The sequence below is a fragment of the Desmodus rotundus genome, chromosome 4 (genome assembly GCF_022682495.2).
Source record: "Desmodus rotundus isolate HL8 chromosome 4, HLdesRot8A.1, whole genome shotgun sequence".
Classification (NCBI taxonomy): domain Eukaryota; kingdom Metazoa; phylum Chordata; class Mammalia; order Chiroptera; family Phyllostomidae; genus Desmodus; species Desmodus rotundus.
The window spans coordinates 53,165,065-53,193,059 of record NC_071390.1 but is presented as its reverse complement, the minus strand read 5'-3'; the positions used below and the strand labels follow the sequence as shown (position 1 = coordinate 53,193,059).

General features: G+C 38.5%; 1 protein-coding gene and 1 pseudogene across 2 annotated transcripts in view; one reads left to right on the top strand and one right to left on the bottom strand.

Moving 5' to 3' along the window:
- Window positions 1-27,995, bottom strand: part of ADK (adenosine kinase) — a 581,524-nt gene that overhangs the window by 21,777 nt on the left and 531,752 nt on the right. For both annotated transcript variants that reach the window (XM_053922691.2, XM_024561378.4), the window contains exon 10: window positions 17,791-17,877. In XM_053922691.2, the coding sequence (XP_053778666.1) occupies window positions 17,791-17,877 (87 nt within the window). The remainder of the gene's footprint in view (window positions 1-17,790; window positions 17,878-27,995) is intronic.
- Window positions 10,947-11,988, top strand: LOC112305592 (rRNA-processing protein FCF1 homolog pseudogene; annotated as a pseudogene).

Sequence of the window (27,995 nt, the reverse complement as noted above, 5' to 3'; positions counted from 1 at the left end):
ATTGAGCTGAATGGAAATCTGACCATCATGGAATCGAGTTCAATGGAAGTCTGACAATTACAGAATTGCAGAAACCATAGCCATTCAGATGGTAGGAGGGGTGTGGATGCAGAATGGGCTGGCCCCACGCTCACGTGGATAAAAATTCAGGGGGATATTTCAGGAGCGAGGAGTCCCAGACCCACACCAGGCCACCCAGCCTAGGATTCCACTGCCAGGAGGATAAGTCCCCACAAATTCTGGCTGTGAAAACCAGCAGGGATTGAGTCGGTGGAGGAGGTTGCTGGAGCTCTAAGTAGTTCATCTGGGGTAACCCATACATGGACTCACCTACTCAGACTCACTCCCCCTGAGCTCCAGCATGGGGGTGGCAGCTTGAAGGGCACCAGTGGTACACAGGGAGAGACTGAAGTGTCTGGCACTGGGGTGAGCAGACGCCATTGTCCCTTTGCTGAGCTCTCCCCTCACAGAGTACATAGGCTGGTGCCATATCTGAAACTCCATCAACCTGGCTAACACTGTGTGACCCATGTTGGAGATCCACAGAAGCCCCACTGCTCCCAACTTACAGGCCCACCAAGCTGCTTTTCCATAAGATTGGCAGCTCTTGGCTCCTAAATTCTATCAAACAAGCAAGAGCTGGCTTCAATGAGCCCTAGCAGCAGCCAGATTAGAGTCACAGCTTGGTTTCCCTTGGGAATCTCTAAGCCCAGCACAAGTAGCAGCCATCTTAGACTGTTTTACACCTCACGGAGGGTGCCCTTGGCCAAAACACAGGTGGGGGCTGATCTTGGCCTGCACCACTTGGGAACCCCCAGGGTCAACACACCCAGTGGAAAGCTACAGACCAGAGGTGGTGGAACACCACCACCATGGCCCCACACAGCTAATCCTCCACAGAGGGTGGAGGTTGGTGGTAAGCAGTCACACCCAATCCTTGCAGCTGACTGGCCTGGGTAAATACCTCCCATTGATCTGCCAACAACAACCAAGGCTTAACTACAAGAGGTGGGTGTACTCAGCCCACACAATGGGCACACCTGGAGTACCCAGCTTGGGTGATAGGGGAGACTGTACCACTGGACCCTACATGACACCTACTACATTAGGCCACCCTACCAAGACATGGTGTCACAGCAGCTCTACCTAATACATAAAAACAAACACAGGGGGGCTGCAAAAACAGAGACAAAGAAACATGGCCCAAATGAAAGAACAGATCAAAATTCCAGAAAAAGAGCTAAGTGAAATGGAGATAAGCAATCTATCAGATGCAGAGTTCAAAACACTGGTTCTAAGGATGTTCAAAGAACTTAGTGAGGACCTCAGCAGCATAATAAAGACCTAGTCAGAAATGAAGGATACACTAATTGAAGTAAAGAATAAATTATAGGGAAACAACAGTAGAGTAAATGAAGCCAAGAATCAAATCAATGATTTGAAACATAAGGAAGCAAAAACCAACCACATAGAACATCAAGAAGAAAAAAGAATTAAAAAATGAGGATAGCATAAACAGTTTCTGGGACAACCTTAAGAGGTCCAACATTTGCCTCATAGGGGTGCCAGAATAAGAGAAAGAGCAAAAAACTGGATATCTATCTGAAAAAATAGTGAAAGAAAACTTCCCTAATTTGTGCAGGAAATAGACATGCAAGTCCAGGAAGCACAGAGAGTCCCAATTATCATGGATGCAAAGAGGCCCACTCTAAGACACATCATTATTAAAAAGCGAAGGGTTAAAGATAAAGAGAGACTCTTAAAATCAAGAGAAATGAAGTTAGTTACCAGAAGGTTGCCAGATGGGGTGGGGGAGGGTAAAGAGGTGAGGGAATTAAGAAGTACAAATAGGCAGTTAAGAATAGCCATGGGGATGTAAAGTACAGTATAGGAAATGGAGTAACCAAAGAACTTATACACATGACCATGGACAAGAACAATGGTGGGGGGATTGCCAAGGAAGTGGGAGGTTTGGGTAGAGAGGGGCAAAAGAGAAAAAATCAGGACAACTGTAATAGCGTAATCAATAAAATATAATTAAAAAAATAAAAGTATATGCATTATATCCCCACCTCACTTATGTATCCCACTATTTGGTAAAATTATTTATTTTATTTTATGTTTGTTGTCTTCAGAAAGCTACATGATTCATCTCAGACTGTTGGTGTCTTCCATGGCTTTGGCTCAGATCCTAGAGCACTGGGTCAATGATCTAATGAATCAGTTACATTCTTGATTGCTAAAATACTATAATTTCCCTACTGTCTCTATCCCTCACCCCACCCCGTCTCATTCATTTAAGTTATCAATGTTCTTTATACTTGAGTAATATCAAACTACCCTCTGTTATAGTAGTGACAAGTTAATTACATAGTTATTAAGAGATAATATGGGAGTAGTAACATAAGTTATCATGTAATTACCTTTCTTCTCAGAGGCATTACCACATAATTAAAGCAAACCTGATACAATATTTTGCAGCAACTAACAGCGCTGAATTCTATATTCCCTCTGTTCTTCTCCCCCCCGTCATAGTATGGGAAGACAGTCTAGGTAAAGGGAATTTCGTGTGCAAAGTAGCTAAGGCCTGAGAAAAGACCAGGATAGCCTTAGCACCCAAGCAAAGGTGAGAGTGGCATGAAATGCAGTTGCAGGGACAGGAGACCATGTTGATCCTCGTAGGCCACACACAGAGTTTAGATTTTTAGTCTAACTGCAACTATAAGTCACTGAAGGATTGTAAGCAGAGGAATGAAATAATTCAGTTTCTTCCTAAAATGATTATTTTTGGCCACTGTGTACAGAATGGAATGGAGTTCAAGAAAGAGTGGAGGTTTGGAGATCAGTTAGGAAGCTGTTGTGTTAAGTAGAAAACAGGCATGAGCTAAAGTCATGGCAAAAAAGTGGATGAATTTGAGATAAGATATGAGTATATCCTTAAAACTGAGTCAAAAGGACTCACTGAAGGTTTGGACAGAGGTAAAGGAAACCATTAAGAGCGACTCCTAGGTTTCTAGCTTGAATACTGGGTGCTTAATGTTTCCCGTATTGTCACGCTGCAGGGAACATTGAGAAGGGTGCAGACATGGCATGCAAGCATGCATGTTCGTAGAGCCCAGCCATCCCTTACCCTTTAAAAATATCACCTCATCTCCAGCATTGCTGAGGGGGTGGTCAGTTGATATATTTTGTCCTTGTAAATCAACCCTTATTACTAATTAGACCAAGGGGAGGGCATCTGTACCAACAGCAAACAACTTAACGGCTCCTCCAGCGTCCTCATTATGAGTCAGGCTAACCCAGTATTCTCTGTCAGGAGCCAGAATGGAAAGCAGAGACCTGGAAGCTGACTGTAAAGGAGGGAGAAGCAGACATGCAGTGCAGCTGAGTAACATCAACCTGATAAGCACAGGAGTGAAGATCCATGAATAGCTGTGGTTGGGGTCTCTAGAACTGATTCCAATCTAGAATTATCATCTGTCTCCCCTCTCAGTGCAAATTTGTTCAGTTTGGCTCTTGTTTGAGATTCCTTTTATAATAGTTAACACTTAAAGAATCCTTACTATGAAACATTATTTCATTTAACTTTTATAATAACCCAAATGAGGTAGGTGGATACTCATTTTCTCATTTTTATAGATGAAACTGAGGCTTAGAGATTTGTCCATAGCTCCCAACTACTCAATGAGAGTACCTGGACTCAAACCCACATCTTTTGATCCATTATCTTAACCACTATGTTACAATGTCTCCCTTAATGCTTGTGTTTCCTTAAAAAAAAGAAAGAAAGAAAGAAAGAAAATCCTTATCCTAAGCTAGATGAAATGGGTTTCTCTTCCTTTTGACCCAAGGAGTTAGACGAAAAGTGCCTTAGAGTTCCGACCAAGATGGATGTATATGTAGAAATCCTTCGCTTCCTTGCACAACCAAAAGGAGGATAACAACCAATCTAAAATCAATAAACAACCAAAAGCGCCAGAAAATCAAACTGCATGGAACTCCGACAACCAAGGAATTAAGGAAAAGATCAACCAGGACAACCAGATCAGTAAGGTGTTGGACCATGAGGGCCGACTCAGAAAAACCACCACGAGGTGGCAGAGGGGCTGGGGTAGGCTGCCAAGCTTGTGGGCTACATGGAAGGGGATGACTTAAGGGGAAAACTGAGACTCAGAGCTGACGGTGGGCTATGGCTGGGGTTGCCGCGGTGGGCATTTCTCCCAGTCTCACATGAAAATTCATTGAAAAGTGCGCTAGAGCTGAACAGGCGAGCTGCTCTGTTCCCTCTCTGGCCCCTCCCCTACAGGCAGCTCTGAAGTGCAGCAAGGAGGGCTGCCCTGCCCTGGTGAATACCTAAGGCCCCGCCCCCTACAATTTAACAGGTGAACCCAGACAAAGAAATATGGCCCAAATGAAAGAACAGAGCAAAGCTTCAGAAAGAGAGCTAAGCAATGAAGAGATAGCCAACCTATCTGATGGAGAATTTAAAGCCCTGGTAATCAAAATGCTCACAGAACTGATTAAGCTTTGTCGAAATATGAAAGAACATATGAAAGATACACAAAATGAAATAAAGCAAAATATTCAGGGAACCAACAGTGACAGGAAGGAAACCAGGAGTCAAATGAACGATTTGGAACAAAAGGAAGAAATAATCATCCAACCGGAACAGAATGAAGAAACAAGAATTCAAAAAAATGAGGAGAGGCTCAGGATTCTCTGGGACAACCTGAAACGTTCCAATATCCAAATCATAGGGGTGCCAGAAGGAGAAGAACAGCAGCAAGAAATTGAAAACTTATTGAGCAAATAATGAAGGAAAACTTCCCCAATCTGGCGAAGGAAATAGACTTCCAGGAAGTCCAGGAAGCCCAGAGAATCCCAAAGAAGTTGGACCCAAAGAGGAACACACCAAGGCACATCATCATTAAGTTACCCAAGATTAAAGACAACGAGAAAATCCTAAAAGAAGCAAGAAGAAATGAGAGAGTTACCTACAATGGGGTGCCCATAAGGCTACCAGCTGATTTCTCCAAAGAAACCTTGCAGGCAAGAAGGGGCTGGAAAGGAGTATTTGAAATCATGAAAGGCAAGGACCCACATCCAAGATTGCTCTATCCAGCAAAGCTATCATTTAGAATGGAAGGGCAGATAAAGTACTTCCCAGATTAAGGTCAAGTTAAAGGAGTTCATCATCACCAAGCCCTTATTATATGAAACATTAAAGGGACTTATCTAAGAAAAAGATGATCAAAAATATGAACAATAAAATAACAACAAACTCTCAACTATCAACAAATGAACCTAAAAGAAAAGACAAACAATGAAAACAAAAACTAAACAAACAACTAGAACAGGAACAGAATCAGAGAAATGGTCATCACATGGAGGGTTTTCAGTGGGGAGGGGGAGTGGAGGAATAGGGGGGAAAAGGTACAGGGAAGAAGCATAATTAGTGGGCATAAACTAGATGGGGAGAGGTCAAAAATGGTATAGGAAACAGAGGACTCAAACAACTTATAAGTACAACCCATGGACATGAACTAAGTGGGGAGGGAATGCTGGAGGGTTAGATGGGCAGGGTAGAGGGGGGAAAAGAGGGAAACATTGGGAAAACTGTAATAGCATAATAATAAAAAATACTTAAAAAAATAAAAAAGAAAAGTGCCTTAAAGTCAAAGTATGACTGCCCTGCTGTATCTTACCCGCCTTCCACGCCACCAAGCTCCTTTACATAGTTGTGATTCTTTAAAAGATTGAATAGAACAAAATAACTTACTGTATTGAGGAGATTTGAAACTGTGCATATAAAAATAGGATAGTATCATACATTTATATCCTTTCTTTTATCTCTATCTTTGAATACTTTAATGTAGAATAAAGATCCAAATACAACTATGAAAAACCAATTTCCTCTTCTACTTTCTGAAAAATTAAAAGAAAGCGCTTTGGTGGTGCTCTCTTATGATGCAAGATTTTACAACCTGCGCCTGCATGACTTACGGACTTAACTCAGGGCCGAATTTCACTTACACGGCATTGAAAGGCCAAGAACCCCCCCCCCCCCCCAACATCTTTCACTGTCCTTTTTTCAAGAGTCTGTTACCAGTAGACTGTAGAACTGCTTGTCCCTCAGACATCATTACTTTTATTGGTCATGGAGGCAGGCTGGGGCGGTAGTGCAAGAAGGAACAGGAAGTTTACTGGAAGGCACTGAACACATGATTGTCGACAAGGGAGGGAGACTAATTTGAACATAATGGTCAAACTTCTATTTCAGTGAATTTTTAGTTCTGTGTTCATCATCATAGGTGATTTATTTTTTTTTCAACTGTGACATTTTTCTAGCCACTCGCAAGAGGACAGAGTGTTTATACAAATACCTTTTAAGTTCAATAGCTAATTCAGTTTCTGCGGAAGGTAAGCAACTCCACAGTGTGACCCTTGTCTTTTGCACAGATGTGCATCAACTTTAATCATTAATATGATGACTAACTTACAGCAGGTCAGAATATTTCAGAGTTTTCTTTAATAGAGGAAGGTATTTAGAAACAAGGGTAACAGTGACACTGTTATGTGTCCAGATTATATTGTGCTACAAAAATATTTAAGTTTAATAAAGATGCTAACCAGATTTCTTCCTACAAAGACATGTGTTTTAAATGTTTTATAATTGCTTTACTACTTCCTTAAAATTGATTTTTCAGAAAAATCATGTACTTCTGCTGATAAGAGCGCAAGATCACTGTCTCTTTACACTGTGTTCTAGTGTTAGCCTAATTACTGGAGTGGGGAAAAGTCTGAAAAAACCTTAGCCCTTACATTCATATATTTAACAAGTCACAACCTTGAAATCTTGCTCTACCTGAAAGTACCATTAAAAGTGCTTGACTATTATTACTAGAGGAAATTTTTAATAAAAGCTAATTAAGCTACAAAACTCCCAAGCGGTTAACTGATTTTAGGGGCTACATTTCTGGTACTTCTAATTATCCCCGATGGCTTTACTTAGTGATTCACAACCATGACAGATGACAATGAAAAACTGCAGCGAAATTCATCTACCCCGACACTGTGCTAACCACCGGCTTCTCCCTCTCCGTGTAAAATCAATACTCTGTTTGAGTAAACACGTTTACAGCTTTATTAGGATGTCTTGCTTGTTCTGTAACAGCTCCTTGAAGCTGTGGTAACAAATCGACTCAACTCAGTTAAACCTAGAGAGCTGGGTAAGAGGCCCATCGATAAGGTTGTTATAAAAATAAACTGCAGGAGATCAGAAAGCTGGAGCAAACAGTCTGGTAAATGTCAATATTTTCCCTTACAGAGGATGACAAAAACAGTGAGATCATGCAGAAAGTCTTTCTCCCCCCCTCTTAAAAATGTTTCTTGTTTTATTGGATAAAGCTCTTCTAGTTTTTGTGCACAATTCTCCTTAATGAAATTTTTGCTTCCTAATTCCATATGCATCTGGAACAGGAAGCTGAAATAAATACTTGCTATGTTTCTGCCATTTCAGTCTTTATTTTCCTTCATACTTAAGAGTCCTGCTTTGGCCTTCAGTGACTTTATAAAATGATGTTATTCTATTTATCTGGAATGCCTGTGGTGGTTCAATCTTACCTGCTTTTATTAATGAAACAAAACACTTTATCATGGACATTGGGAAGTCATTTCAATGCAGTGTTCACTCTTGCTACGGTATCTGTGCAACCCGATGTTGTACCTTCCAAATTAGGCCTTCCACATTTATGCATTTTACAAGAGCAAACAGTGTTAGCTTCAGACAGGCCGCACGACCTCCTGACTCGTGGTAGTACATAAAAATGTCTGCTACCTATTAGGAGCAAGCCTGCACAGTGGCTACAGCTCTACCAAATAAGAACTCATATACCTTCCTTTAGATGTTCACAGGTTGCTCAAGGAACTAACATCTGGCAGGAAATTCCCACTTCAATCTGGCAAGCTCAGACTACCCAGATGTGACAAAGAAGTAATGGTTCCCCCCACCATTGAAAAGTTCTCAGATGTAAACTTTTTTTCATTTTCTATATAGTCTAGTTAGTAAAATTTTGTTTTGTTTTGCTTTGACTTCATATCGATTACCAACCAGTCATGAACTCAAGTAACAACTCATGACCCATATGTTAAACAACACAGACTTTTCTGGAAAAAGGGAATCAACAGACATTAAATTTTGAAATAACGTAAAAAGCTACTGTGCCTGCCAGGGTAAGGTCTGACCTAGCAGGTATTTGCATAATGAAAACCAAAGCCTAAGTGGTGTCAGATGGTGCAGTGACTGACGCCGACAGGAAGTCAATCCAGAGCGAAGGTTCCCCTACAACAAGGGCTCAGCGCCACACTCCTCCCACACAAAGTGAGCAACTGAGCCACACAGTGCAATATATAGGCAAGTGTTCAGTGGTATAGCTACGAGGATAACTTACTTCCTTTTTCTAGTGGTTGAAAATGGGTACCTGTCCAATACTATTAATGGGGCATAGCACATTGCATTTGAACTAAAAAATAAAACTCAAAGAAACTTTTAAATGCCCTTAATTCAGGAAAGAAACTCTTGAAGAGTACCATTAAGCACTGTTTTACTCATACAGATAAGATGCCCTTCCACCCCAACTCCTTTCAAAATACTGCTTTAAAGATCGTTCTTTCTTATGGAACAAAAATGTACAACATCAGGTTAGAATCTGAATTTTAAACCTAAATGTGTGATCTCTTGATGTGGTTCCCAAAATAAAATAAAATTTTAGCATATGTTTCTGTTTATTGTTAAAGCCAAACATCTTGGATACTCACATGGCAAAAAAAAAAAAAAAAAAAAAGGAAGAAACCAAACAAACCTACATCAAAGGCTTCTATGCATTTGGGATATTGACTCTTGACCTATATAATTCCAAGAGGCCTACATAACAGATTGCTTAACTGACAACTTTCATTTGGGTTATGAACATGTGTAATTACTGGATCATGAATTAATGAGCCAGGAGATCGGGCTTCTAGTATTGAATATTTGCCATTAACTCTCTTTCTTTGGACTTCACTTTCCTCATCCAACAAATGGGGGCTTTTGGAGAGAGCACAGTTTCATACTGAACACCAACTCATTCCAGAGAGTTGCTTCATGAGCCACCAAATAAAATGTGGATAGGGCCAAATGGGGATTTGTTTGATCTCATTTCATGCTGATTCACATAAGACCTCGTAACATAGTTTCACTACTGAAAACTGAAAACATGAAAATCAGAAAATGTGATCTTTAAAAATATTCACTTTCGGCACTAACACTGTAAACTGTTGTGTTAAAGACCCATTGGTCCAAACTCATAACTGATGGATTAAGATGACAGTAAGTTTATTTAAGCCCTAATTCATTAGCAAGATAACTAATTTTGTTACTGTTTAACTCAATTCAAAAACCTGTATTTTATCAACTGACAACTCCTCACAGCAGGGTTGTTCTAAAATTTTAAGAGCATTTGATGATAGAAACTGGTTTTAATTTTCCATTTATTTCATGGGCTACAGATAAAATATACACATCTTCACTCTATAAAATGTCAGTGATAATTAGATAATTAAATGCAAAACAAATTAAGAGGCTGTGTTCATACCCCAGCTTTGGGAACTCATATATCTTCTGTAAGAATAGCTATGAATTTAGTGATGGTGCTGCTAATTTTCATTAGTTTTATTCAGACTGTTTATAGTAAGCAGCCTTACAATTCGGGCATTACATTTCATACAAACTTTCATATAGTTCAGAGTTGTTTCTAATGACTTATTACTGTGGCTAAGACTTCTTCTAGGTCGCAAGGTTGGCCAGACAATGGATCAGCATTACCAACATGTAATTTTATTTTTTGATTACGTTAATTACAAAGCCAATAAAGGCACAATGTAACAAATCTGAACATCACTGAGACAAAATTTAATTTGAATACATTTAGCTTTATGAAAATGTACTATATTGCTCCTACTTTTTTCATTTTGCTATTAATGACCGATGAAATTTCTTTTAGGTCATAGGCTGGCACCAGTTTACAAACTAGTGTTTAGAAAACCACTTTGGCTATTTTTCCTCACTTGGAGGGGAAGATAAAACAGTATACTAATGGAACGCAGTATAACAAAATTTTCATACAAATTTTTCATACAAATGTGCCCTGACCCATGGTTGAACCCGCAACCTTTTGGTTTATGGGATGATGTTCCAACCAACTGAGCCACACTGCCCAGGGCCATGGTACTAGTTCCTTGAGGGAACATCCACATTTATGAGAAATTCCAGACTTCACCCTAAAATCACTGTGTATTCCATGTGAACCAATGTTATTTCTCTTGTATAACGGCTTGAGGGTCATCTTTATCTCTTTTAACCAACATGGACTTAAATAATCTTAGGCAAGGCTCTTGAAACGCAATTCTGGTTCAGCGTCAGCTTATCTAAATCTCTGGCTGTGTAGCACTAGAATAGTATGTCATAAAGTGTCCTATGACCGTGCAAAGTGTGACTCTCTATCCCCCCAGCCCCCGCATGAACTTGAGCTGCTGTTGTGAATTTTATATTCCTAATGACCAACTCAATTCTATACTTCATTTGATGGTTTTAAGGAAAATTGCTGCTTAAGAAATAAAACACCAAGATATCCTGAAAGATGAGTTAAAAGATGCAAAGTTATTGCTGCTCTGGGGGAGGGGGGGCAGGAGCAAGCAGCTCTCATCTTAGTCATCTGCAAGTAAATCCTCTGCGTACAGCGGGTCATATGAAGGTTTTGGTCTTTTAAGTGAAGAAGTGTGAGAAATGATATATTTAACACTCAGCAAGTTATTTTTAGTCTTCTGAGTTGGACAGCATAGGAAGAAGTTGGTGCAGAAAAAATATCACAAGAATTCTGCATCACTTCTTTGCATAGCACGAAGTCAAATAGCAATTAAGAAAAATGGAAGGGTAATTCCGGAACAAGAGTGCGGCATGATCATGGGGAAGCAAAAGAAAACAAGGAAATATGCGACCATGAAGAGAATGCTTAGTCTGAGAGATCAGAGGCTTAAAGAAAAGGATAGATTAAAACCTAAAAAGAAAGAAAAGAAAGATCCTAGTGCACTCGAGAAAAGAGAAGTCCCCCAATACTCTTCCTGCTTATTCCTCCAATACAACACGCAGCTGGGCCCACCTTACCACATCCTGGTTGATACCAACTTTATCAACTTTCCCATCAAGGCTAAACTGGACTTAGTGCAGTCAATGATGGACTGTGTGTATGCCAAGTGTATACCTTGTATAACTGACTGTGTAATGAGTGAAATTGAGAAATTGGGGCAGAAGTATCAAGTGGCTCTAAGGATCGCCAAGGACCCCAGATCTGAATGATTACCATGCACACACAAAGGAACCTATGCAGATGACTGTTTAGTACAGAGAGTAACTCAGCACAAGTGTTACATTGTGGCCACAGTTAACGGGACCTTAGGCGAAGAATCAGGAAGATCCCTGGAGTTCCCACCATGTACATTTCTAATCATAGATACAACATTGAGCGGATGCCAGATGATTATGGAGCCCCTCGGTTCTAATGCTTAAAGGATGAAGTTCCTCTGCTTTCCTTCAACTAACTTCCCCTGTTGCCGGTTTATTAAACATGCTACAGAATGAATTGTTATTGCTTCACTCACCCATTTGCTCTGTAATGAGCTAAGTATGGTTAAATACACTCACTTTTTGATGTTGCTTTGAAAAAAAAAAAAGAAATAAAGAAAAATGGGAGAGTAAGCTATGAATGTTTGGGAACAAACAAACAGGTGAGAATAGAAAATATGAAGATAATTTGGAGAATCTCTACATCTGTCAAAAGTATCGACAGAGGATACATGAAAAGGAAGTAGCATCCCTATTCTGGAAACTTAAACCTTTTTTTCTTTTTTTTAACCAAAATTCTTATCTGAACATGAATTAGAAAGTGAAATTAATGCTCCTTTTTATGAGATGGGAAACAATGATTTACACTGCGAATGCCAAGAGGCTTTAAGAATAATTTGCATATGTAGGTAGTATCTTTTAGGGTAATATTCTTTCTCTGCCAAAGTTGTTATGAGAAATTTGAAAATAAAAAGTATTAGAGGCAGCACAGTTAGTTTACTGTCATTCAAAATAAATTCTTCTAAGCTATGTATGGCTCTTAACCACATTTAATGAAGCTTTTTCAATCCTAAGAATGTTGGTCCTTGGGTAAGGTTTCTTGTCTTTTATCTGAAAGTTGTATCTATGTGCCTGTGTGTAAAATCTGTCCAAAGTATACTCACTTTTTTAGTCTAGAGATGATTTGTAGGTCTACACTATATTTGTACAACTGCCATAAAACATTCAACTGAGTCATATTAGATTAGCACACGCTGATATTGACAGCCTACTGGGAACATATTGATTAGGTCTCCTTCCATGTATTTGTTATGATTTTTCTCCTCAGTTTCATTTACTGGGAAGTCACAGGGGAAAAGATTTTACCAGAACAATGACAGTGCCTGTCACAAAACGTTCTCAACGTTTCCATTTGTTACTATGGCAGTTCCGAGTGAAAAGGCAGGCCTGCTGTGACAGCGCAGCAGGACAACAGGAAGAGATTTTCTCCTGACCCGGGAAATTAGGAAATCATACTTAGAGATTATAGAATTGTCTCCATTTCCTAGGGTACAACCGTAGCACTTGGGCTTTTGTAGGAGGATCTGAAAAGGGTAGTTCCATCAGGGCTGGCTAGTGACAAGTAAAGGGCCAATGTTACAAAGTGCTCCAGAGCTCCAAACGGAACAAGGAGGCACGCTTGTAGAGGCCAGAGGGATTTGTCACTGTCACTAAGCCCTTGAGATGGAACTATGAATTTAATGTATATACATTTAGGGTACTCATTTAAAAATTCTTCATGAGAATCTATGATGTAGTCATATGTTCGCTTATACCTTATGTGGCTAATAAGAACACATTGCACTCTGGTACTGAGATATGTAATTAGGACATGGTGGGTGAGGTGATGTTTTATCCAAGAACTTGAAATTGGGACTGATACATAGTTATGCAAAGTCACAAAAGACAGAAACACTCTTAAGCCAGCAAAAATTGAAAGTAATAGGAGGCATATATTAACTATCTAAAGATAGAATGTGTCAATCAGAAAGGAGATGCATTTATCAGGCAACAAAGCAAAGGAAAAGGGACTACGTAATAAATGTAAAAGTTGTCACTGCCCCTCCATTTTCAAGGTAGAGGAGTACGCTTCAACAGCTGGAGTATCTCAAATCCTAACAGAAAGGCTTTCCTTGGTGTAGAAATAGGAGAAGGAGGTTTTAATCAATGGGTTTTTTAGTATTTTAAACTAACAATACCGCATCTATTGCAATACGATGCATCGGCCTGGTGCTATTCAACAGCTGATTCATGTAACTCCCTGTGTTTGGATTCCACGCTGGCCAGGCGAGTTTATGATCTGGCTTTCTGTATGTCTGTAGTACAATCAATTCTACTGCTTAGCAAAAATGGTCCTGGTTCAGACTCACTGGGGACTATAGCCCTTCGATTCTCTACCCTTTCCTTTTTGCCAAAATCTTACCCTGGAGTCCTGAGAATCCTATTAGATAACAAAAGCTCCTGTTCAATAAATGAAGTCATCTATTCAGATAATAGGAAGATTCGCTTTGGCAAAGCCCCCTTTTGTTAGTAAGGCTGGTCTTGGTTCTCGGTCCTAATGATGAGTGAGACTTCCCTAAAAGTTTAGAGCAGGGCCCTGCAGTGAGTGAGAGCACGGCCTCTGGAACGAGACTGCCTGGTTTGAATCCTGGTCCTGCTATTTTCTAGCTATGAGATGTTAGGTGAGTTACCTAAACCCCCTATGTCTCAGTTTCTCATCAGTAAAATGGGGTTACAAATAACCTACTTCAAGGAGCTTTTATAAACATTAAATGAGTTAATATATATTAAGTACTTACGATACCGATTGACTAATAGATGCCGTGTAAATTTACCTATTGCTGTCACTGTATAGCTTGACTACACGGACAGAATGTGCTGAACATGTTGACGTGAGAATTCCATTGCTAAGATGGCAGAGTATTCATCTCATTGTGTGTGACTCAGTCTTTCAGTCTCACTATCATGGGAACGGATCAGAGTAAAGTGAGGAGAAGAATGGCTACGTAACTGAGGTGTTACCAGTAAAGTCCTATCTACTTTCAGGCTGCCTTCCACTTTCCCTGTACTGGTTTCAACAGTGTATACGGAAATCCAGTGTTGGATTCGGGGTATGATGAAAGTGAGTAGAGTGAGGAAGCTGCCATGTATTACCCAAGAGGTTGGCAAACTACAGATTGAGGGCCAAATCTAGCTCATGGCCTGTTTTTGTACAGCTGGAGAGCAAAGAAAGGTATTTACATTTTAGTGTAAAAACCAAAACCAAAACAGAAAAATAAGCAAGTAAGCAAACAAACAGAATAAGAAAATTATGCAATACAGCCTGTATATGACTTGCAAAGCCTGACATTTTCCCTATTTGGCCCTTTACAAAACAAGTTTATGGGTTCCTGTTTCACAGTCTCCTTTTTATTTACTTGCAGTACCCTGACAATAAGTATATAATGAGGGTAGGTAAGTAGAATGAGATTAAAAAAAAAAAAGGCGGAAAATCCTGTAACAAAGAACCCAAGTGCTTTGATGGGGTCGTCCATGTGTCATTTTAGTACAAGATGAATGGGTAGCTAGCTGTTTCTACTTCAGTATCCTGAAAATGGCTTCACTCTCCCTCAAGAAGTCTGTATATTATTCTCTAGTACTGGAAGCATTACAGGTAACTAGGCATCTGAAAGGGAATCTGTTGTTGCAGAGCGAGGTGGCCCAGGGCCCCAGGGTCCCTGGGCGAGAAGAAGGGCTAATTAGTTTACCATTGGATCCATAGTGCTCTACTAAGTATCAAGAGAAATAGAATACCTAATGTTTTAAATACTTTATTTAAAAAGGCTTTAAAAAATAAAAGTATTTTTATTTTTTACTGGGTATTTTAAAAAATAAAGTATTTAAAAAATAAATACTTTATTTAAAAAGGATACAAGTTTAAAAGTTCCTGTACTAATATTCCTGGTTTAACCAACTTCTAACCAGCAAATTGATAATATTTCCCTAATGTATTACAGACGTTGACCCAATTCTGGGGAAGATATTTTTAGCCTGCACGGATGTATAGCTCTGAAGCAGTATCGAATAGGAAAAATAGCTGCAAAACATCTAATCAATGATGAAGCCTTTTAGAGCAAAGAATGGCAGTAAAGTAGGATGTTATCTGCGGTATGTACTCTTACCAAAGAATAGAGCGTGAGCACGCTACCAGTCTAACGGTTCACAGCTCGGTTTGTGGTACATTTAGACAATGGAATACTACTTGGCTGTAAAAAAAAGGAAATCTTACTTTTTGTGATATTATGATGCTCAGTAAAATAAGCCAGTCAGAGAAAGACAAATACCCTATGATCTCAGTAATACTGGAATCTAATGAACAAACCGGAAACAGAAGCGTGGTCAAAGGGAACAGGCTGACAGCTGTCAGGGGTGGGGGTTGGGGAACTGGATGAAAGAAGAAGAAGAGATTAAGCACACACACACACACACACACACACACAGAAATGGTCTGTCCAGAAAGTATCCAGCCACGCACCATGGAAAATGGAGACATTTATTGAAGAAGACACAAGAAACATTGTACACAGGACAATGATGCCTCAGTCCCCTTCAAAGTAGGCACCTTGGGACCTCACACAGTTCTCCCAGTCGCCATCAGCTGCCCCACGTATTTTCCTGAATCTCCTTGAAGGTCTGAAATCTCTCTCTCCCCTTTCAAAAGTGATTTTAGTTTTGAGAAAAGCTGTAAGTTGCAGGGCACCAAACAAATCTGGTCTGCAGGGGGGCTGTGTCACCTGGGTGATTTGCTGTTTTGCCAAAAAACTCTGCACAAGACATGATGCATGCATGGGCATGTTGTCATGATGAAGCTGCCAATCACCAGGTGCCCATAGCTGTCGCATTCTGAATCATTCAAATAGTTTCTGCAGAGCAATGTTCCAGCTTAGCACAAAATTTGATACAGATTCATTGCTTTACTCGCTCAGTTATTTTAAATGCAACAGCCACACAGCACACATGCTCATTCAACGGTATCTACCGCCCCCACTGACTAGCAGTGAAGTCGTCATTGATCACGCATTCGCATTACAGCCCACTCTCCTGGCTGCCGGGTCGCATTGATGTCACGCAAACCATTCTCGTTATATTAACAATGGTTGGACTTTTTTCTGGATAGACCCTTGTGTATGTGTGTATACACACACACAGACGCAGACAACAGCGTGGTGATAGCCAGAGGGAAAAGGGGGTGAGGGGTGGGGAGTAGGTGGAGGTGCGCAAAGCAGGGGGAAATGTGGACAGAAAAAGACTTTGCTCGGGACGCTGGACACACAATGCAGTGTGCAGGTGACATTTTATTGAGTTGTGCACTTAAAACCTGTATGGTTTTGTGAACCAATGTAACCCCAATAAATTTGGTTAAAAAAAAAAGACTAGGTACAAATAGTTTCAAAGAAGAAATATGAAAAATTTATGTTGCTGAAAAAGACCATTTATATACATACATATATATATATATACACACACATATTTTGCCGTGTATAATGTACACCTTTTTGCCCAAATTTTTGAGATAAAAATAAGGATGTGCATTATATGTGGGCATAATGACTACATACCATGGACTTAATAATGGGGCATAACAATCCCGTGTATAATGTGCACAAAAATGCGGGTACACACTATACATAGCAAAACATGGTATATAGTTGTGTGTGTGGGTATATATATATATATGCATTTTAAACAATACTAAGTTAAAATCATCACAAAATCTTAAATGTTTTCCATGGCTCAAATTATTTTCCAAGGAAGAAGAACAATGGTTAACTCCATTTGTCTTTTTTTTTTTTTCTTGTCATGCTTGAGAAATAAACAGAGATCAGGAAGGACTTTTCTGGGTTATCATTTAAGAATCTAAAGCTTTACATAGACCATAACCTAGTTTAACTACACGTAACTAAAAGGATTTTAGATGTATTTCAATATCAGAATCTTGGAACCAGATTTTAGATCAATATAAGTCATCAAGCCAAGATCTCCTAATTGTCTTAATCTTGTTTTTGAGTACTCATTTCAAAAATGATTTGGTTCTTATAAATTGTGCCAGTTCTTACTGAGCTTGAACCAGACAAAAATTTAACCCTTCCTAATAAAATAAACATGCAACTATTGTGTTAGAAACAGATGTTTTAACCAAATAATCCAAAGACATCATCTTTAGCTATTAGCAGCATACTGTTTAATACTCATCACAGCTTGTTTTAAAGAACAACAATGTGTTAACATTTAAGCCTGAAGGGCTATGAATATACTATATATTGTACTTGGTGCAGCTTGTTTATGAAATATTCTGACAGACACAATTAATCTTGTGAAAACGACTAGGGTAGAGCAAAACAGCAAATTATCTTTAAGCCCCAAATACATATTTTCCCTATAGTAAAATATCCTCTACTATCACAATGATAGGAGCATATGGAAAGAACATTAGGAGTTAATTATTTAAAAGAAATTAAAAGTTATTAAATTCATAAATCTTGGTTATATGGTAGAGACAAGGGTTAAAAGAAATGTTTAGCTTCTAAGTATGTATAAAATAAATGAGTCTTTACCTCCAACAAATGCATCTCCAGCTCCATTGGTATCAATAATTTCTTTCTGGTCCTGATCCAAGACAGCAAAAGCAGTGACTTCACTTTCTGTAATTAGAGCCAAAGAAAGGCAAACTGACTTCTCTTCATAATACTCAATATATAAACTCACCCACTGAAACTGAAGTTCCTTCATCATTCATCACTCAAAAACACAGAACATAAGCTCCACATTCTGTACATGAGTACTCAGGAACCAAGGTGCAAAGTCACCTGTAAGCAATGCTTTTTGTGTGTGTGTGTGTGTGTGTGTAATTTTCAGCATTCAGATGCTGTATATGCTTTGTTAAGAGTCATACCTGGGTAGTTCATATTTTTGGGGAATGACAGTAAATGGCAGCAGTACCTTTTTGGACAGTACAAATACTTGAACAGAAACTACAAGCTAAAGGAAGTATTTATAAGGGTTAAGTCATGAACCTCTAATAAGGCTCCAAGCCTGACTTCATTCTGGGAAGTGAAATCTTGGACACAGTAAAGAGTTATAAACTTTAAAAATATAAATAATGATTTATCTTGGGTGTTTCTCTACAGAAAATCACAATGGCACAATAAAAATATAATTACTATTCTGTTACAATACTTCACGCCAATGTCAAGGATTACTGATTTTAGTTGGCTCATTACAAGTAACCTAGCCTGGCTACTTTTTACTAGGGAGTCACTATTGCCTTTAAACTATGTATCAACTAGAAGAAGGGAAAGCTGCCTCTGAGTGCACGGGCAGAACAGGACAGTGCAATGGGCTCTTGTCTTGCAGCAGTCTGGACCAGGGCCTGGTTGTTTTGACTACAGAGTAACCTAATACAGTACTTTATACTTGGCACATGACAATGGAATGAAGTTGCTTGTGATGAAATCTGGCCTAGAGGACATCTGCAGAAGATTGGTCAGTGCTTTTTATTGGGGCTGGACTTCTGAAATCAGACATATGCATTCCTTATGGGGACAGATGTGGTCCCAGACTTGTAAACTTCAATCTCACCTAAGATCAAGAGGGAGGGAAAAAGAGATCTTGAGAACATCAAGATCTTAACGAAGAACCTAAAATCTCAAAAAACATGTCCTGCCTGCCTTCTGCTACTAAAATATACTTTCAATACAGATAAGCAGATTTGAGAATGAAAAAAAGATCCTCTTGGGAAAACTGATATTCAAGAAGAGGACTCATTCACTTAGTGAGCCCTTCTGACCACATGACTGTAGATGCTAAGAAGCCTCTGTACCAGAAGCATCTATTTAAGCTCTTTAAGTAACTAACTTTCCACCTGTTGTAACACCAGAACCTCCTTGGCAGTTAACAAGATTTTGATTAGTAAGTTAAAGCATAGTTATCTAGGATTAAATTTTCTAGGGAGTATGACGTAGGTACTGTTACACAAGCAAAAAAAAAAAAAAGATGTAAGCAGACTTTATTAGATATAATTAGGAAAGGGCTACAGTTTGATTTAGGAAAAGGCCTGTTCCATAAATATTTATAAAGAAATCTGGTTTTATTACTTCCCAGTACAAGTCATACTATAAAGGGAATTAACAACTATAAACTGAGAACAAACAGGCACTAAATAAGTAAAACGAGCTAAGTCAATGATACCATTACCATTTATAATAGGGTTACATTATGTAATAATATAGCATGTCTATAAAACATTTTAGGTAATATAAGAATTAATTACTGGATTACAGATTTGAAAATAATTATATATAAATGGTAAGTCACAATTAGATCTAATTCTTTGGTTATTGATTTTTGGTTAGATAAATCTTTATGTATAGAACCTAATTCCCAATCAAAGAGATTATTTTGAACTTTGTTCTTAAGAATCATGACTTCTTGGTCTTGATCACAGAAAATTCTAAATGAATGCAGTTATACTACACTTTTTTTCTGGATATATGTATAGATTCTTGAGTTGCCTTATCCTGAGGTGTCAAATATGGTATCATATTTTCCTGAAAAATAAGGTAGAATTATTTTCTACCTTTTGTACATGTTAATACAAACAAATATAAGAACATCAAGAATGTAAAAGAGCTGTCATAAATCAGTACAGACACAGTGCAGTCTCTATTATCTTCTATATCCACAGGGCTATATTATGAGAACACCTCAACATGTGCAAGATCCTAAAATGTGTTCTAAATCATTAAAAAAGGATTGAACAATGTTCAGTAATATTTAAGTTCAATTATAGTTTTGGTATATTCTTAGTTTATTGAAATGTGATGTCCTGGTTTACAGAGCTGTTATAAAAGAATCTCACACAATTAACGAAACAGAATTCCCAAGCGTGACCTACCATGGCCTTCCAGACCATGTACCGTATAAACATATGAAGTGCCTCACTCGCTAAATCTTCAGACACACTTACAGGCACGGGCACGGTTCAGTCCGTGAGGCCCATGGCTCTGACTGGGACCTGTTTCTTAGGTGTGAAATGGGCAGGGACTAGCTGTGGGAACAAGTGGCAAAAATACCTTTTTGCTCTAGTTGTATAAAAATAACACTGTTAGTTTTGACGAAGTACTTCTATTTAAAAGATTAAGATACGTCAGAACCATTGTTTCTCACCAAAAGTTTCTAGCCAAACTTTTTGAAAAATGAGAAGGAAAAGGATTGGGCATGATTATTATTCTTATTTTCCAGATTTCAAAAAGACCAAACAATTATGAGCTTCCCCAAACAGACAGAAAGCAAACAGTAACAATTCAGCTGATACTAGATTTGTTTGGTGTCATTTATTAGATAAGACCCTCGGGGTACCTTCATCCAGAAGAATGAAATTTAGCTTATTTAAAATACAAAATAGTAAAAAATTCAAACATTCTTTGGACAGTTTGTACAAACAAGTAATTTATTCTTCAGTTCACTACGACATAAACTTCACTATCTAATCACTGAAGAGACCAGTCAGGCTAGAATCAAAACATCCTCACACACCTATAATGCTATGCTAATTACAGTAGAGATGGTTAGTTCAAACAAATGACACAGGATCTAAATGAAAAATAACAATAAAGAAAATTCAGCCACCCCACGCCAAACAACTACATTTTAGCATCGTGGACACACAACCTCCTGATAATAATAGCCTTAGAAATTTTGTTCAAGGTATTTTAAAATGCTATGTGTTGTTACTGTTTTGGTGATATGACCTCTAAATTGTAGAGAAGATATAGTTGAAGGAGACGCACAGCAGGACGAGAGGCAGGAAGGCAGGCGCTTTCAGCCTTAGGGTAGGCTGCGGTCACACCTCTGCCACTGCCCCCGGCCACTGAAAAGACAGAATAGGGATGGCAAAAAAATTCACCAGGAAATGAAAAGCAGGACTAGGCAAAAACCGGAACTCTTAACAGTCTTTAAAGAGGCCCCTGTACCTTGGCCATTCCTTATACTGAGGTAATTTCCAGAGTACTTAACATTTTTGTTTGCTTGTTTTTTTATTAACTTTTTATTTGGAGATCATTAAAAACTAACAGAAAAGTTTGAAGAAAAATCCACAGAACTCCCACAGAATAGTTTACCACATTATCTTTATCATTCTTCATATATATATATATATATATATATATATATATATATATACACACACACACACACACACATATGTATACACATATCATTTATTCTTTTAAGCCATTTGAGTGTAAGTTGCATATATTATGCCCTGACTCCTTAATAATTCATTATGTTTATTTCCTAAGAATAAGGATATTCTTTTAGGTAACCATGGTATAGCTGCCAAATTAAAAAACTTAATACTGTTATTTTATCTAATTTATATTCCATATTCTGATTTTGTTAATTGTCTTCTATATACAAGATTCAGTCCAGAATCAAATATTTCTTTTAGTTGTGCTAGTTTGTTTTGAATGTAACCTTGTGAATAAATAATGTATACAGGTAGTTCAAAATACAAATATATAAAAAGGTGTGCTCCAAAAAACTCCCTCTCAGCTCTTATCTCGAAGTCACATGGTTTCTAGTCCAACCACTTTCCAATCAGGTTATCACCGTTATTGTTTTTCTGTGTATCCTTCCAGATTTCTCTATGCATATAGAAACAAAACACACTCTTAGTTCTCTCCTTAAAAAAAAAAAAAAAAAAAAAAACAAACAGACATAACGTGCAGGCTGTACATGCTTCATCACTCGGAGATCTTGCTGTGTAGGTAAACAGAGAATGTCCTCATTATTTTTTATTGTTGCATAACAGTTCATTGTATAGATATGCTGTACTTCATTTAAGCAGTCCTTTATCGACAGACTTTTAGGTTGTTTTCAATCTTCTGTTACCACAAACAATGTTGCAAAGTACTAATACTTTTTATTTTAAATAGACACTAAATGTAATCATTTTACTTGGTAGCCAAATCAATAACATAATTCCTACTTTATACAGGGACTGACACAAGGAAGCTAAGTTATTATACAAACAGCGTGAAGTATGCCAGTGTCAAAGAACAGGGGAAAAATGAGAATCCAGGAAAAGCTTTTCTGTTCACTAGGATCTACGCAAAGACACCCTGCTCAGACTGTCCTAATAAACAGGGTAATGAAACAAATGACAGGTTCTGCTAATAATAGAGATTTATAGAATAATCCTAATTAGCGAGTATTTGGGGGGAATGAAGAGCTCTGGATTAATTCAATATTTTGGTTAACTGAAGAAAAACACAAAGTCTTTTTAGTTTGAAATCTTTCTAAATATATTAATATATTATCATATATCATGACATTCCTGCTTTAATTAGTTTAGTTTATTGAACACAGTGAAAATTTTCTTTGACAACAGAGAATCCTGGAGTACAGTTAATGTCATTATTCTGAACACCAATTCTTACTGTAGTTCCAAAGACACAAGTGCTTTCATGAAAGGCAGGATAAATGGAATGGTGGGAAGTACACTGGGTTAGGACTCAAAAGATTCATGATTTTAGTCTGGTTTTGGCTCAGCTACTTTATTCAACAAATACTTAAGAGCTTATCATATGCCAGGCGCTCTATTAGAGACCTGGAATACAGATGTGAATAGGACAAAGACCCTGTTCTCATGAGACCTACATCTAGCGAGGAAAGACTACATATGAGTAACAAAAAAATGAACAAGATGATCTGAGATAATAATAACTACCACAAGTAAAATAAAACAGGATGATGTGATGAAGCATGACTGTAGAAGAGAGTTAATAATTTAGATGGGTGTTACTTCCTCATTGAGGAAGTTTGAACTGAGATTTCAGTAATAAGAAGGACAGCCATGTAAAGATCCAGGGCTAGAATATTCAAGTGCAGAGGCCCTGGGCTAGCAACAGGTTTGGTGAGCTAAGTCTGTTTAAAGTTAAGAAGGCCCGTATGGCCCTGGTCTGTGTGGCTCAGTTGGTTGGAGTGTTGTCCTATAAACCAAAAGGTTGCTGGTTCGATTCCCAAGTGAAGGTACATGCTCGGGTTGCAGGTTCAGTCCCCAGTCAGGGAGCAGACAGGAGGCAACTGATGTTTCTCTCTCACATCAATTTTCTCTCTCTCTGGAATCGATAAATACATCCTTGGGTAAGGATAAAAAAAAAAACTTACACAAAAAAAGAAGGCCAATATAACTAGAGTATAATATAAGGAGATCAACTGTGTGCGTGGAGGGGGGGAGAGGGTAAGGGGAGATTGATAGAATTTCATTCTAAGTAAAATGGGAAACCATTGGAAGGTTTTTAACAGAGGAATGATATGATCCCATCTTTAATTTAAAAAGATTACTCTGGAAGTCTTATAGAGAATGGACTGAATGGTGAGGACTGGGAGTGAAGTCAATGATGCTAACTTATCAGGAAACCTTGTATAAGTCACACTGTAACTTAAAACTGAGTTTTATTACTTAGAAAATGAGCATTATACTTGCTCTAGCTACTTTCTGTGACTTTTCTGTGGATTAAGTATTAACCATGTTATGAAAGTACTCTGTCAAACATAAAGCCCTATAAAATCTGTAAGTTGTTCTTAAGAGCTTATTTTCTTCAATCAAGCAACAAGAATTTATTGCACACTCGCCATGAGCTCTTCATAGGCTGTTAGACGCTTTGGGGAATATATAGGAGATATAGTAAGACATGATCCTTCTTCTCAAGGAATATAGGATCTAGAAGGAAAAAGGAATCAAGCATATGTGAAAGAACTGTGAAATACCACACAAGGTAATACTTATTACAGGAGTTCCAAGAAGGAAAGGAACAATATAAGTTTAATTAAGTGGGATGGTTTCATGGAGAAAACTGAACTTAAGCTACGTCTTGAAGCTGTGGACAGTGAAGAGGACAGCAAAAGAAAGGCATATATAGGCGTATATCCCAGGAGGCGTGGGGAAAGAAGAAAGTTTGTCAGGTAAGGCAAAAAATAATTTAAGTTTGTTGGGTCCAGCCATCTCTGGGGAGAGAAAAGCTGAGAGGGAGCTTTTTCATCCTGTACAGGATCCAGTCCAGAATAAAATATTGCTTTTAGTTGTGCTAGTTCGTTTTTACTAGGAGTTGTAGCATCAATTTTTTTAAAGTTGCAGGAATAATTTACAGATCACATTCAGGCCAATCCAGAGATTAAGACGAATGGCACAATGCTGTAAAGAAATGATAAAGACTTGGTTCACAGCAGGCCAGCCTTTGTCATCCAACATTGTGCCAATTACTGCTAATTCCTCTCAGAGCTGGGCCTACTAATGATCCCTAACTGGTGCTTCCATTTCCTTTCCCCAAGCAGCATTTCAAACAATTCTCAAGCCACCAAGTAAGTAACCCCCACCCTCCGAAAGAATAGCTCATTAGGTATCACATCCCTGCACTTTGCTAGTTAGGGTGAACTATCAATACTAATAGTTCTATCCAACAATGCAAGGGTTGTTTATGAGACTGGAGTAAGATGGGGGATAAATGGCACCTGCTAGACTTGGCCTATTCATAGGCCACAATGCTATTTATACTTCTTCTCATGACCCACAGACAATCTACAAACTGATCAGGCCACTGAAGTCAGGGCAGCAAGGCTGGTGTCACTAATTGTGTGATATATGAAGTCTTGATGCTGGTTACATCTGGACAGAAGAAATTTGTGCCATGCTAGTTAATCCTTTGAAACGACAAAGTAATGCCACCCCCTGAAAAAGAAGAAAAGTAGTCTCTATTTTTAATGTACTGACACATTGTGATAATATTCCCATGAAAATCTGTTTTAAAACCTCATTTTAGATTTATATAAGTAAATGTTCTATGTGAGCTTTAATACACAACATAAGTATCAGCAATCATTTTTTATTTCACCACAGTGGCTGCTGATGAAGAAAGAGCAAAACCCCCCATGTTCCGGTGAGCTCATTCCTAAACCCTGGAATGTGAGCACTGGGGGGTAAGGCTCACGTTTTCTGGTGCTGATGACACTATCCTAAATACTTGGAGAGTGAAGGGAATGTATACTGGACCACATAGGTGTCTTCAAATCCTTATATTCAGGTGTCTTAGTTTTATTTTTTTAAAGATTTTATTTATTTATTTTTAGACAGAGGGGAAGAGAGGGAGAAAGAGAGGGAGAGAAACATCATTGTGTGGCTGCCTCTCATGCGCCTCCTACTGGGGACCTGGCCTGTAACCCAGGCATGTGCCCTGACTGGGAATCGACCCGGCAACTCTTCGGTTTGCAGGCCAACGCTCAAGCCACTGAGCTACACCAGCCAGGGCAGGTATCTTGGTTTTAAAGGCATGGAGACAGAAACATGTTTTACACCTTCAGGAAAGTCACGAGTACAAACTTTCATTTTCTTTAGAGCATAATGTGGCTGGGAAATATGAAAATGTGAATATTTTATTTAGCATACTCCAAGATTAGAAAGTCATTCAACATCAGATAACTCTTTTCTTGATTATACATTTATACATGTAGCGAGAAGAAATGGGGATAATTATTGAAACCTAGCAGAAAGCCCGTTACATGAGGTACCTAATAAATACTTGGTGACTGAGTGACAGTAGAATGTAAAAGATTTCGAAGCTAGCAATCAAGTATATTTTCTGGTAAACTAATTTAACATACTATTTTAACAAAATAGAGAAAACTCCTACATTCCTTAGATATTAGTGGTTACCCTGGGGTTTACAATCAACATCTTAAAAATATAACCGTCTACTCTGAATTGATACCAACTACTTTCTTTTTTTTCTTTTTAAAAACAAATTTAAAGTTTATTTTCTGTATACATTTTTGTGTTCAACTCTTTTAGTAATACGTGAGGTTTATAAAGTCCAGTAACATGTTTTAATGTATCTTTAAAAAATTTTTTTTTATTCAGTTACAATTGTCTGCATTTTCTCCCCATCCCTCCCCCACCTCTACCCTTCCCCTTGATTTTGTCCTTGTATCCCCCATAGTAGCTCCTATAGACCCCTCTCCCCACCATCCCCTCCCCACTCCCCTCTGGCCATTGCTACACTGTTCTTAATTTCAATGTCTCTGGTTATATTTTGTTTGCTTTTTTCTTTTGTTGATTATGTTCCAGTTAAAGGTGAGATCATATGATACCAACTACTTTCAACAGCATACAAAACCTCTGCTCCTACAGCTCCTTCCTCCTTATGCTGGTTGTTACAAATTACATCTTTTACATGTGTGCCCATTAACATATATTTATAATTATTCCTTAATGTGTTTGTCTTTTAAATCATGTATAGAATAAAAGAGGAGTTACAAACAAAAATACATTATTACTGCCTATTATATTTACCTACGTAGTTACCTTTACTGGAGTTTTTTATTTCTTCACATGGTTTTGAGTTACTGTCTACTGTCCTTTCATTTCAGCCTGAAGGATCCCTTTAGCATTTCTTGTAGGGCAGGACTATCTACTTGCAATAAATTCCTTTAGTTTTTAATCAGAAATGGTCAACTTCTTCATTTCTGATGGGCGGTTTTGTCAGATATAGAACTTCAATACTCTCAAGTCCATTTTTTCAAGTGGAGAATTACAAATATAATTATCAAAAGAGCTAGCTCACCAAATAGATTCTCCACAATTCATTTTATTTTATTATTATTATTTTTATTGTTATTTTTTTGTTGTCAAATATCTGTAAGTGAAACACTTTCCTCTGGAGTTCCTCACCAGCCGTGCCCCCCGCACCACCGCTGACTGTCATCCGTGCTGTCATGAGGGTGGCGGCCACCAACGCCCCACAGACGGGGCAGTCCCCAGGATCTCTTTAATGGTTCCAGAGAGTTCTCCAGCTAAGGATCGGCGCTGCACATGACAAGCAATGTTAGCTATCTCATCAGAAGTGATAGTTCCACTGTGCTTAATGTTTTTTGCTTCTTTCTGTCTCGTGGTGATTCTTTGAGGGCTTTGATGTCAGGGCAGAGGCAGAAGGCACAGCCGCCATGTGGGCCTGTCTGTTCTGAATGGTCAGTTTCACTGTCATCCTCAGACCCTTCCAGTCACCATCGCCAACCTTTTTTGGAGACAGGCCCCTGGGGTGGGGCGGGGGGGGGGTGATCCTGGAGGCCAGGGCAGACATGGCACCACCTTCCCCACCAGTGCACCTCAGGTGTATGACTTTGATCTTGTTGGGGGTGAACTTTGGAGGCATGGTGGAGGCGGCTGGTGTCGGATGAACCTGGATTCCGGACGAAGAAAAGTTTCACTGTCGCCTCCTCTGAGCCGAAAGCCAAAAAGCCACAATGCATTTTAATTTACTGAAGCTCCAAGAAGAAAAAATTGTAGTGTGGCCAAAGATCAGTGTTGAACTCAAGATAGGAAAGCTTTTAGGAAATTGGTTGCTGATTGTACTTTGATAATTAAATACACAAACCTATGATCCTTTAAGGCTCACCTAATTAGTATCAAATGAGTTTACTTAATTACAGCTGTACATTAAATGCATAGGGTTTGCCTCATCTCAAAATAATTACATGTGCATTGTAATGTGAATTATGGAAGATTAATTTGTAGTTTATTGATTACTCCCTAAACAGAGACTGAGACTCATTAGGCAAAGTTATTATCATAGCAGTTTTGATAAATAGTTCCTAGAAAAGGTCCTTGAATAATATCTGCACCTAACTTCTTTAAAGGAAAGGTATACATGTATCAGAATTGGTATTGCACATTTATTGCAAAGCGCTAGCCTAAAACAATGTGTTC